Source organism: Ranitomeya imitator, chromosome 2 (genome assembly GCF_032444005.1).
Source record: "Ranitomeya imitator isolate aRanImi1 chromosome 2, aRanImi1.pri, whole genome shotgun sequence".
Classification (NCBI taxonomy): Eukaryota; Metazoa; Chordata; class Amphibia; order Anura; family Dendrobatidae; genus Ranitomeya; species Ranitomeya imitator.
The window spans coordinates 25,364,003-25,376,445 of NC_091283.1; the positions used below are offsets into that span (position 1 = coordinate 25,364,003).

The 12,443-nt window shown below is 47.3% G+C and overlaps 1 protein-coding gene across 1 annotated transcript in view; it reads right to left on the reverse strand.

The window, feature by feature from the left end:
• The window catches only part of LOC138661489 (class I histocompatibility antigen, F10 alpha chain-like), a 75,357-nt gene that overhangs the window by 40,049 nt on the left and 22,865 nt on the right, over positions 1-12,443 (reverse strand). The window contains exon 3 of the mRNA XM_069746202.1: positions 4,471-4,752. Within this exon, the coding sequence (XP_069602303.1) occupies positions 4,471-4,752 (282 nt within the window). The remainder of the gene's footprint in view (positions 1-4,470; positions 4,753-12,443) is intronic.

The following is a 12,443-nucleotide window of genomic DNA, read 5'->3' on the forward strand; positions in this document are numbered from 1 at the left end:
CTGATGTCAGCTGCCAGCCTGTGATTGGCTGGCGGATGTTAACTGTTGCCGTGGGGTAGCAATCTCCCACACAGCAACAAATTTTAACTGCCTGTGTCTGAGGACACACGATCAGTTGCTGAGCTGGCAGAAGCCTTTAGCTGGGGCACGCTGAGCAGAGGAGTGCGGGCCCCCTCTACTCATCGGTCCCTATCCTGTAAAGGGCAGTAATGCCCTGATGGCGGCCCTGCTTAGGTCAGTGGGTTTGGGAAGAAGGATAATTATAAAGTTTTTGGGAATATTAGGAATAATTAAGATATACAAAAGAATTGTCCAGCTGAAAAAAGTGTAAGACCAGGGTCCCACGAGTAATGATTCTCTCATGTGAGAGAATCGGCTCAATTATGCCACTGACACTCGGCTCAAACTCTCATCTGAGTGTCATCTGATTCTCTTGCATGAGATAATCGGAGCATATTGAGAAGACAAGGACACTTAATTTCTCCATCTTCCCCACTGTCTGAGGCCATGTATGTCGGACTGCACTCAGATGACAGCTGAGTGCAGCCTGAAGTTTCACACACATCCATAGATTTCAATGGGTCCATGTAATCCAAATTCCAGAGCCACTCGCAGCATGCTGCAGATAATTTTTCCACAGATGAATTCGGTCTGTAGAAAAAAATCACAGATCTGCTCTGCCCTATAGTATAACATTATGCCAAGTGTTATCCTATAAACATCACATAGCACTAGGATGGGTTATACATTCGTGTGAGCGAGGACTAAGACCCTTTATTCCCCTGCAGATCTTCTCTCATTAGCCTCTCATGCTAAGTCCGGCCTCAATTACTTTTCTGTAGTACTGTGGAATTTTTGCATACTTTTACCATATACTGTGTTATATATATATATATATATACATATATATATATATATATATACAGTTAGGGCCAGAAATATTTGGACAGTGACACAAGTTTTGTTATTTTAGCTGTTTACAAAAACATGTTCAGAAATACAATTATATATATAATATGGGCTGAAAGTGCACACTCCCAGCTGCAATATGATAGTTTCCACATCCAAATCGGAGAAAGGGTTTAGGAATCATAGCTCTGTAATGCATAGCGTCCTCTTTTTCAAGGGACCAAAAGTAATTGGACAATGGACTCTAAGGGCTGCAATTAACTCTGAAGGCGTCTCCCTCGTTAACCTGTAATCAATGAAGTAGTTAAAAGGTCAGGGGTGGATTCCAGGTGTGTGGTTTTGCATTTGGAAGCTGTTGCTGTGAGCAGACAACATGCGGTCAAAGGAACTCTCAATTGAGGTGAAGCAGAACATCCTGAGGCTGAAAAAAAAGAAAAAATCCATCAGAGAGATAGCAGACATGCTTGGAGTAGCAAAATCAACAGTTGGGTACATTCTGAGAAAAAAGGAATTGACTGGTGAGCTTGGGAACTCAAAAAGGCCTGGGCGTCCACGGATGACAACAGTGGTGGATGATCGCCGCATACTTAATTTGGAGAAGAAGAACCCGTTCACAACATCAACTGAAGTCCAGAACACTCTCAGTGAAGTAGGTGTATCTGTCTCTAAGTCAACAGTAAAGAGAAGACTCCATGACAGTAAATACAAAGGGTTCACATCTAGATGCAAACCATTCATCAATACCAAAAATAGACAGGCCAGAGTTAAATTTGCAGAAAAACACCTCAAGAAGCCAGCTCAGTTCTGGAAAAGTATTCTATGGACAGATGAGACAAAGATCAACCTGTACCAGAATGATGGGAAGAAAAAAGTTTGGAGAAGAAAGGGAACGGCACATGATTCAAGGCACACCACATCCTCTGTAAAACATGGTGGAGGCAACGTGATGGCATGGGCATGCATGGCTTTCAATGGCACTGGGTCACTTGTGTTTATTGATGACATAAGAGCAGACAAGAGTAGCCGGATGAATTCTGAAGTGTACCGGGATATACTTTCAGCCCAGATTCAGCCAAATGCTGCAAAGTTGATTGGACGGCGCTTCATAGTACAGATGGACAATGACCCCAAGCATACAGCCAAAGCTACCCAGGAGTTCATGAGTGCCAAAAAGTGGAACATTCTGCAATGGCCAAGTCAATCTCCAGATCTAAACCCAATTGAGCATGCATTTCACTTGCTCAAATCCAGACTTAAGACGGAAAGACCCACAAACAAGCAAGACCTGAAGGCTGCGGCTGTAAAGGCCTGGCAAAGCATTAAGAAGGAGGAAACCCAGCGTTTGGTGATGTCCATGGGTTCCAGACTTAAGGCAGTGATTGCCTCCAAAGGATTTGCAACAAAATATTGAAAATAAAAATATTTTGTATGGGTTATGTTTATTTGTCCAATTACTTTTGACCTCCTAAAATGTGGAGTGTTTGTAAAGAAATGTGTACAATTCCTACATTTTCTATCACATATTTTTGTTCAACCCTTCAAATTAAACGTTACAATCTGCACTTGAATTCTGTTGTAGAGGTTTCATTTCAAATCCAATGTGGTGGCATGCAGAGCCCAACTCACTGTCCAAATATTTCTGGCCCTAACTGTATGTGTGTGGTCATGTTACATAACATCTCTAGAAGGTGAGCCTGTTCAGCAGCTATAACTCCTGATGAGCCCCCTCCAGAGAACAGAGAAGGATAAGGCTATGTGCACACATAGTCTGGGTCCACTGTGGATTTTTCCGCAGCGGATTCCAGCAGATTTGATTAATCCGCAGTGGTAAACCGCTGCGGATTTACAACTGCGGTTTTCCATAGGGCAGTTGTAAATCCGCTGCGGAAAACGCACAAAAGAAGTGACATGCTGCGCATTGTAAACCGCTGCGTTTCCGCGCAGTTTCTCCGCAGCATGTGCACAGCGGTTTTTTTTTTCCCATACGTTTACATTGAACTGTAAACACAGGGGAAACTGCTGCGGATCCGCAGAAAAATGTGCATCGTGTGCACATAGCCTAAGGCTAGGTTCCCATTGCATTAGGGCAATCCGTCAAGCGCATAGCGCTAGCGGACTGCGCTAACGCAATGTTTATTTTGGGGCCGCGTTCGCCGTCCCCGCTAGCGCAGATCCCTGATCTGCGCTAGCGAGGGACGGACCTCGGACGCGCCTCAGACACTGCAAGCATCGTCCGAGGTCTGTCACAAAAGAACAGCACATCAATAGCGCGTGCCGAAAATGGCACGCGCTAGCGATGCGCCACAGGCAAAAATAACATTGCTGTCAATAGGTGCGCTAACGGACCTGTTGCACGGCGTTAATTGCGACATTTTCGCCGTGCAACGCTGTCCGTTAGCGCTGTCCCATTAACGCAATGGGAACCTAGCCTTAGGCTTCTGTGCCCCATCTGCCCCCTGACAGGACACCACAGCTCCATTCTGAAGACTGAAGTTCTCAGATGTAAATGCAGGGAATCTTGAGAGGGGGTCTGCTGTGTCCTGTCAGGGGGAGAGGTGAAGGGGCACTCAGCTCTGCTATTTTCATGATACAGACGGTCAGCCTCAGGACATAGCAGCTGCTGTGCTGACTGAAGCTGTCAATGAGCACAGTAGACAAACTCAGGGAGGATGTTCGGCTGCAGGGACTGGACTAGAGCCTGTCAGGACACCGTCCATAAACTTAAATCACACAGGCTCAGAGATAACACTCACCGGGGGAAGGAGGCTGCGCTGCTCGGTGACTCACTCCTGAGACTGTACTGTGTGATGGCCAGGAGAATACTGTCTGGAACTGCACTAAGCCCGCGCTCAGCCGGGATTGGATGCTGGAAAGTCCCGCCCTCCTGTTGCTCAGCACTGGCTGCCTCTCCCAGCTGTCTGTCACAATGACTCACTCCTGCTCCCTCCGCACACACAACCTCTGGTTTGTGAAAATTCTCACCGCCCCTTACACCAGTGTGTGCGCTGTATCCCAGACAGCGGGTGGGCCCATCTCGGTGGGCCCCCCCATCTCGCCAGGGCCCCGGCATTTGCCCAGGTGCGCCTGGTGCTGACGCCGACCCTGGAGGATAGGACACTGCGAGGGAGCCGGGTGAGTATTTTAATAACAGCGGGCAGGCGCACAGGGGGTGGGAGGGGGGTGGGGACAGGGATCTTTATTTTAAACACGAGGACAAAAAAAAAAAGGATTTTTCATATCTTCTTTCCAGCAAACGCTGCTTCAGCACCAGATGCAGGGGACAGCGCTTATCTCTAGCGCTGTCTCCTGCACGCTCCGTGTGGTACCCAGTCGGCAAACGGGCGGCACACGTGTGCCGCACGTGTGCCACACTGATGTGCCACATAAACGCACGGGCACACGGACACAGATAATTCCGGTACCGGAATTATCTGGACATGTGGGACTGCCCTTACAGTCTGGGCAGGATTGAGAAGAAAAGTCCCAATTCACTTTGATTCCACTTCTACTTTTGCTTTCATAAACTCCATCAATATGTCACGTGTGAAGCATAATTTTTACCTCTTCGCTCCAGATCTTTTTTTCCGTACTTAATGAATTTCTTCAGGCGATTGATACAGGTATTCTCCAGGAAATTCTTGGCTCTCTCGTTGATTCTTACATCCAGACTGTTCCACCTCTGTGTGGTGATCTCGGCCCCACGCATTGTAGGGATATACGTCTCTGTCTGGGTGTCGAAGAACATGTACTCTCTGCCGTCATATCGGTACTGCTGATGCCCTGAGCCGCCGCCGCCGTCATCTCTCAGCTCACAGCTCATCATCACCTGCACAATGTGTAAACCTGCACAAACGGCAGGAACAATTACATGCGGGATATGGATATCATATTGGCCCTAATTTTAAAAAGTGACATCAAATAATGATAATAATCTTTATTTTTATATAGCACTAACATATTCCGCAGCACTTTACAGGTTGCACACATTATCATCGCTGTCCCCAATGGGGCTCACAATCTATAATTCCTATCAGTATGTCTTTGGAATGTGGGAGGAAGCCCACAATATACTCGGGGTTAAAGTAGCCTAGGCCAGATTATACCCCTCCAAGTCAGAATATACCCCAGCTGCTGTAGATCAGATTTTTCAGGCTTTTGAGAACTATTGAGTGATATACTCAATAACAGGGTCCCAGGCAGTGCACAGGGGGGCAGAGACAGCGCGCAAGGGGGGGAAAAGACAGCGCGTAAAAGGGGGCAGAGACAGCATGCAAGGGGGGCAGAGACAGCGCGCAAGGGGGGGCAGAGACAGCGTGCAAGGGGGGGTAGAGACAGCACGCAAGGGGGGGCAGAGACAGCACGCAAGGGGGGGCAGAGACAGCGCGCAAGGGGGAAGGAGACAGCACGCAAGGGGGGGCAGAGACAGCACGCAAGGGGGGGCAGAGACAGCGCGCAAGGGGGAAGGAGACAGCACGCAAGGGGGGGCAGAGACAGCATGCAAGGGGGAAGAGACAGCGCGCAAGGGGTGGCAGAGACAGTGCGCAAGGGTGGAAGAGACAGCGCGCAAGGGGGGGCAGAGACAGTGCGCAATGGGGGAAGAGACAGCACGCAAGGGGGGAAGAGACAGCACGCAAGGGGGCAGAGACAGAGCGAGAGGGGGGCAGAGACAGCGCGCAAGGGGGGCAGAGACAGCGTGCAGGGCCCCTGTGCACCATGTGTGGCCATTATACAGTATAGAGCATCATGTGTGGCTATTATACAGTACTGAGCATCATGTGTCTCTGCCCCCCTGTGCGCTGTCTGGGACCCCCTGTGCGCTGTCTGGGACCCCCTGTGCACTGTCTGGGACCCCCTGTGCGCTGTCTGGGACCCCCTGTGCACTGTCTGGGACCCCCTGTGCACTGTCTGGGACCCCCTGTGCGCTGTCTGGCGCCCCGTTCTTGAGTATATCACTCAATCCTGTGCCATGTCTGGGGCCCCTGTGCCATGCTTGGGGCCCCCGTGTGCTGCCTGGAGCCCAGTTATTAAGTATATTACTGGATATCAATGGATCTCAAAAGCGTGAAAAATCTGATCTACAGCAGCTGGGATATATTCTGGCTCGGAGGGGTATAATCTAGCCTAGGCCACTTTAACCTAGGGTATATTCTGGGTGGGGGGGGAGGGTTAATCTGGCCTGTTACACTGGACCCCGTCTTGAGCATACTATTCAGGTAAGCAGGATAGTTCTGTAGGAAAGTGCAGAGTGGTCTCCACATCTTCATGCACATTGTGCTGTTCTGCAATTTCTCCAGACGTCTTTTGATGGACTATATAAGCGGTGTCACAGTCAGGGCCATCACCACTTCAAACTCTGCTCTTAAAGGGAATCTGTCACCAGGTTTTTGCCACCTAAATTGAGAGCAGCATAATGTAGGAGCAGAGACCCTGATTCCAGCAATGTGCCACTTACTAGGCTGCTCGCTGCGGCTTTTTCAAAATCACTGTTCTATCAGCAGGACATTATCACTAGAGGACCATTAAACCTGATTGGCAGATCTCTGCCTATTCACAGTATACACAAAAATCTGCTAATCAGTGCTGTGAGCAAGGTTGTATAGAGTTCACTAAAAACAAAAACCACCAAAAGAGGAAAAATCCTCCACTATTGTCACGATATGGTATGAAATATCATAAGTAGTTCTCTTGCTAGCCTGCGTGGGCTAAGCCCCCCTTCTTGGAGTGATACTGCAAATTCCTGGCTTTCCTTCTCAGAGAGTGTGGGGGTTAGGAGAGCCAAAAGTATTTACGACCGGCATTTCCTGTGTAAGCTCTTGTTCAGCTATAAGTGAAGTAGAAACTTCGAGGATCCATGAAAGATTCTTTGTTTAGTTTTTGTTAGATATTAGGCAAACGATTTAAGCTAGACATACGAAAATATATATTCTTATTCTCACTCGGTGTACCTACCCATTCCCCGAAACACGGGCTCCTAACTCCGTCTGGTAAAGAAGTAGGGTTTTCTCTGTAAATATGTATCCCAGATAGGACATATTTGATCTCATTAGAATGCTCACGTTAATCCGAGATGAATGATGGGTTGGTTAGGACTATGAGATGTTTTGTAGCAGAATTATAGAAATTAGATATAGGTTAGGGTAAAATCAGTAAACTGAAGAGGTAGGAGGGACGAGGTGATCCAACCCCTTTCTGGGATGTTACAGGCTTAAGCTATAACTGTCTGCACACATCCCCAGCTTCTTCTTGTCCTATTTTCCTGGAAGAGCTGAGTACATCCCATGAGTTGGGACGTATGGAAAACTGCCCTAGCCTGGTTGCCTGTCATGCTTTGAACATGTGAGTGTTGCTTTTTCTCATTTATTCCCTTTATGTTCTAATTACCCTTGTACATATTTGCAATTGTCTCATTTATAACATCTTTATAAAATATTTTTGATAAAGCACTGCCTAATTTTTTATGGGATATAATATTATATGTTAGTTCATTCTCCATGCTCTAAACGCACCCTGTCTCTGGAAGAGAATTACGCTACTGTGTTGGGTTAGCTTCGGACCCGTTTAATCGAAGCTGGTGGCAGTGATACCGTGCAGACTTTTGGGTTATGCTGAAGCGACTGCGGCGTTGCTAATTATTGTTCCTGCCTGAGTGGGAGTAGTTTATCGAGTCGCTGCAGCGTGCCCAATAGCCAGTACATAGCAGGCAGCCTTTCTGGCGACTAATTACCCTAGGTGCAGTACCTAATCTGACCTGAGAGTAAGGGGGGCGCCAGAGAGCTGCAAGTGTTAAGTGGAACTGTAAGCGGGATATACATAAATCCCTGCAGTTTGTGGTATATTGAAAGCAGTGGGATACCTGTCATGATCCCAATGGCAGGGGACCACAAAAGAACAAGCGCAAGAAACAAAACGAGCTCTAGGGTGATGGAAACTGAGCTGACCACGATCCTGAACCTAAACACACAACTAGCAGTAGCCGGGGAGCGTGCCTACGATGATTCCTAGACGTCTCGCGCCAGCCGAAGGATTAACTTCCCCTATTAGAAGAAACACAGACCTCTCTTGCCTCCAGAGAAACACCCCACAGAAATAGCAGCCCCCCACATGTAATGACGGTGAAATGAGTTGAAAGCACATACGTAGTTATGAAAACAGATTCAGCAAAATGAGGCCCGCTAAAGCTAGATAGCAGAGGATACAAAAGTGAACTGCGCGGTCAGCGAAAAACCCTACAAAAAAACATCCTGAAATTACCTGAACTCATGTGCCAACTCATGGAACATGAGGAGTAATATCAGCCCACTAGAGCAACCAGCAAAAAGGAATCACATATCTGCAAGCTGGACTAAGACTAAAATTAAGCAAAACGTGGAACAGAAAAATCAACACTTAGCTTGTCCTGAAGATAACAGAAGCGGGAAGCAGAGGTAACAAGACACACTGATTACATTGATAGCCGGCGAGGAAATGACAAGAAGGCCAGGTTAAATAGGAAACTCCCATATCCTGATAGAACAGGTGGACACCAGAGACAGCAGAGAACACAAGTCACCCAGTACCATCTGTAACCACCAGAGGGAGCCCAAAAACAGAATCCACAACAGTACCCCCCCCCCCTTGAGGAGGGGTCACCGAACCCTCATGAGAACCACCAGGGCGACCAGGATGAGCCCTATGAAATGCACGGACCAAATCAGCAGCATGAACATCAGAGGCAATCACCCAAGAATTATCCTCCTGACCATAACCCTTCCACTTGACCAAATATTGGAGTTTCCGTCTGGAAACACGAGAATCCAAGATCTTCTCCACAACATACTCCAATTCTCCCTCCACCAGCACCGGAGCAGGAGGCCCAAGCGAAGGAACAACAGGTACCTCATACCTCCGCAACAACGACCGATGGAACACATTATGAATAGCAAACGATGCTGGGAGATCCAAACGAAACGACACAGGGTTAAGAATTTCCAAGATCCTATAGGGACCGATGAACCGAGGCTTGAACTTAGGAGAAGAGACCTTCATAGGAACAAAACGAGAAGACAACCACACCAAGTCCCCAACACGAAGTCGAGGACCCACGCGGCGACGGCGATTAGCAAACTGCTGAGCCCTCTCCTGGGACAACTTCAAATTGTCCACCACATGACTCCAAATCTGATGCAACCTATCCACCACCATGTCCACTCCAGGACAATCAGAAGGCTCCACCTGACCAGAGGAAAAACGAGGATGAAACCCCGAATTACAAAAGAAAGGAGAAACCAAGGTAGCAGAACTAGCCCGCTTATTAAGGGCAAACTCGGCAAGCGGCAAAAAGGTAACCCAGTCATCTTGATCAGCAGAAACAAAACACCTTAAATAAGTTTCTAAGGTCTGATTAGTTCGTTCCGTCTGGCCATTCGTCTGAGGATGGAATGCAGACGAAAAGGACAAATCAATGCCCATCTTAGCACAGAACGTCCGCCAAAATCTAGACACAAACTGGGATCCCCTGTCAGAAACGATGTTCTCCGGAATCCCATGCAAACGAACCACGTTCTCAAAAAACAGAGGGACCAACTCAGAGGAGGAAGGTAACTTAGGCAAGGGTACCAGATGAACCATCTTAGAAAAGCGGTCACACACAACCCAGATGACGGACATCTTTTGAGAGACAGGGAGATCCGAAATAAAGTCCATGGAAATGTGCGTCCAAGGCCTCTTCGGGATAGGCAAAGGTGACAACAATCCACTGGCCCGAGAACAGCAAGGCTTAGCCCGAGCGCAAACTTCACAAGACTGCACAAAAGAACGCACATCACTCGACAAGGAAGGCCACCAAAAAGACCTGGCCACCAAGTCTCTAGTACCAAATATTCCAGGATGACCTGCCAACACAGAAGAATGGACCTCAGAGATGACTCTACTGGTCCAATTATCCGGAACAAACAGTCTTTCAGGCGGACAACGATCAGGTTTATCCACCTGAAACTCCTGCAAAGCACGTCGCAAGTCTGGGGAGACAGCCGACAAAATCACCCCATCCCTAAGGATACCAGTGGGCTCAGAATTTCCAGGGGAGTCAGGCACAAAACTCCTAGAAAGAGCATCCGCCTTCACATTCTTTGAACCTGGCAGGTATGAAACCACAAAATCGAAACGGGAGAAAAACAGTGACCAACGAGCCTGTCTAGGATTCAGACGCTTGGCAGACTCAAGGTAAATCACGTTTTTGTGATCAGTCAAGACCACCACATGATGTCTAGCACCCTCAAGCCAATGACGCCACTCCTCAAATGCCCACTTCATGGCCAAAAGCTCCCGATTACCAACATCATAATTCCGCTCAGTGGGCGAAAACTTTCTAGAAAAGAACGCACATGGCTTCATCACTGAGCCATCGGAGCTTCTCTGTGACAAAACCGCCCCCGCTCCAATCTCGGAAGCATCAACCTCAACCTGAAAAGGAAGCGAAACATCTGGCTGACGCAACACAGGAGCAGAAGAAAACCGGCGCTCAAGTTCCCGAAAGGCCTCCACAGCCGCAGGAGACCAATCAGCAACATCAGCACCCTTCTTAGTCAAATCCGTCAAAGGCTTAACAACACTATAAAAATTAGTCATGAAACGACGATAAAAATTAGCAAAGCCCAAGAACTTCTGTAGACTCTTAAGAGATGTAGGCTGCGTCCAGTCACAAATAGCCTGAACCTTGACGGGATCCATCTCAATAGTAGAAGGGGAAAAAATATACCCCAAAAAAGAAATCTTCTGGACTCCAAAGAGACACTTTGAACCTTTTACAAACAAAGAATTGGCCCGCAGGACCTGAAACACCTTCCTGACCTGCTGAACATGGGACTCCCAGTCATCAGAAAAAAACAAAACATCATCCAAATACACAATCATAAATTTATCCAGATATTTACGGAAAATATCGTGCATAAAGGACTGGAAGACAGAAGGAGCATTAGGAAGTCCAAAAGGCATCACCAAATACTCAAAATGGCCCTCAGGCGTATTAAATGCGGTTTTCCACTCATCACCCTGCTTTATCCGCACAAGATTATACGCACCCCGAAGATCAATCTTAGTGAACCATTTAGCCCCCTTAATGCGAGCGAACAAATCAGTCAACAATGGCAAAGGATACTGATATTTGACTGTAATCTTATTCAAAAGACGGTAATCTATACAAGGCCTCAAGGAACCATCTTTTTTGGCCACAAAAAAAAAACCTGCTCCCAAAGGGGACGAAGATGGACGGATATGTCCCTTTTCCAAGGACTCCTTAACATAATCCCGCATAGCAGTATGCTCTGGCACTGACAGATTGAACAAACGACCTTTAGGAAATTTACTGCCAGGAATCAAATCTATAGCACAATCGCAATCCCTGTGAGGAGGAAGCGAATTGAGCTTAGGCTCCTCAAAAACATCCCGATAATTAGACAAAAATACAGGAACCTCAGAAGGAGTAGATGAAGCGATAGAAATCGGAGGTGCATCATCATGAACCCCCTGACATCCCCAGCTTAACACAGACATCGTTTTCCAGTCCAAGACTGGGTTATGAGTTTGTAACCATGGCAGACCAAGCACTAAGACATCATGTAAATTATACAGTACCAGGAAGCGAATCACCTCCTGATGAACGGGAGTCATACGCATGGTCACTTGTGTCCAGTACTGAGGTTTATTCATAGCCAAAGGTGTAGAGTCAATTCCTTTCAGAGGAATAGGGACTTTCAGAGGCTCAAGACTAAACCCACAGCGGTTGGCAAATGACCAATCCATAAGACTCAGGGCAGCGCCTGAATCCACATAGGCATCGACGGAAATGGCTGATAATGAACAAATCAGAGTCACAGACAGAATGAACTTAGACTGTAAAGTACTAATGGCTACAGACTTATCAACCTTTTCTGTGCGTTTAGAGCATGCTGACATAACATGAGCTGAATCACCACAATAAAAACACAACCCATTTTTCCGCCTATAGTTTTGCCGTTCACTTCTGGACTGAATTCTATCACATTGCATTGTCTCAGGTGCCTGTTCAGAAGACACCGCCAAATGGTGCACAGGTTTGCGCTCCCGTAAACGCCGATCAATCTGAATAGCCATAGTCATAGACTCATTCAGACCTGTAGGCGCAGGGAACCCCACCATAACATCTTTAATGGCCTCAGAAAGGCCATCTCTGAATTTTGCAGCCAGGGCGCACTCATTCCACTGAGTAAGCACCGACCACTTCCGAAATTTCTGACAATATATTTCTGCTTCATCTTGCCCCTGAGAGAGAGCCAATAAAGCTTTTTCAGCCTGAATCTCTAGGTTAGGTTCCTCATAGAGCAAACCCAATGCCAGAAAAAACGCATCCACATTGAGCAACGCAGGATCCCCTGGTGCCAATGCAAATGCCCAATTCTGAGGGTCACCCCGCAGGAAAGATATAACGATCTTGACCTGCTGAGCAGGGTCTCCAGAGGAACGAGATTTCAAAGAAAGAAACAACTTGCAATTGTTCCTAAAATTCAGAAAACTAGATC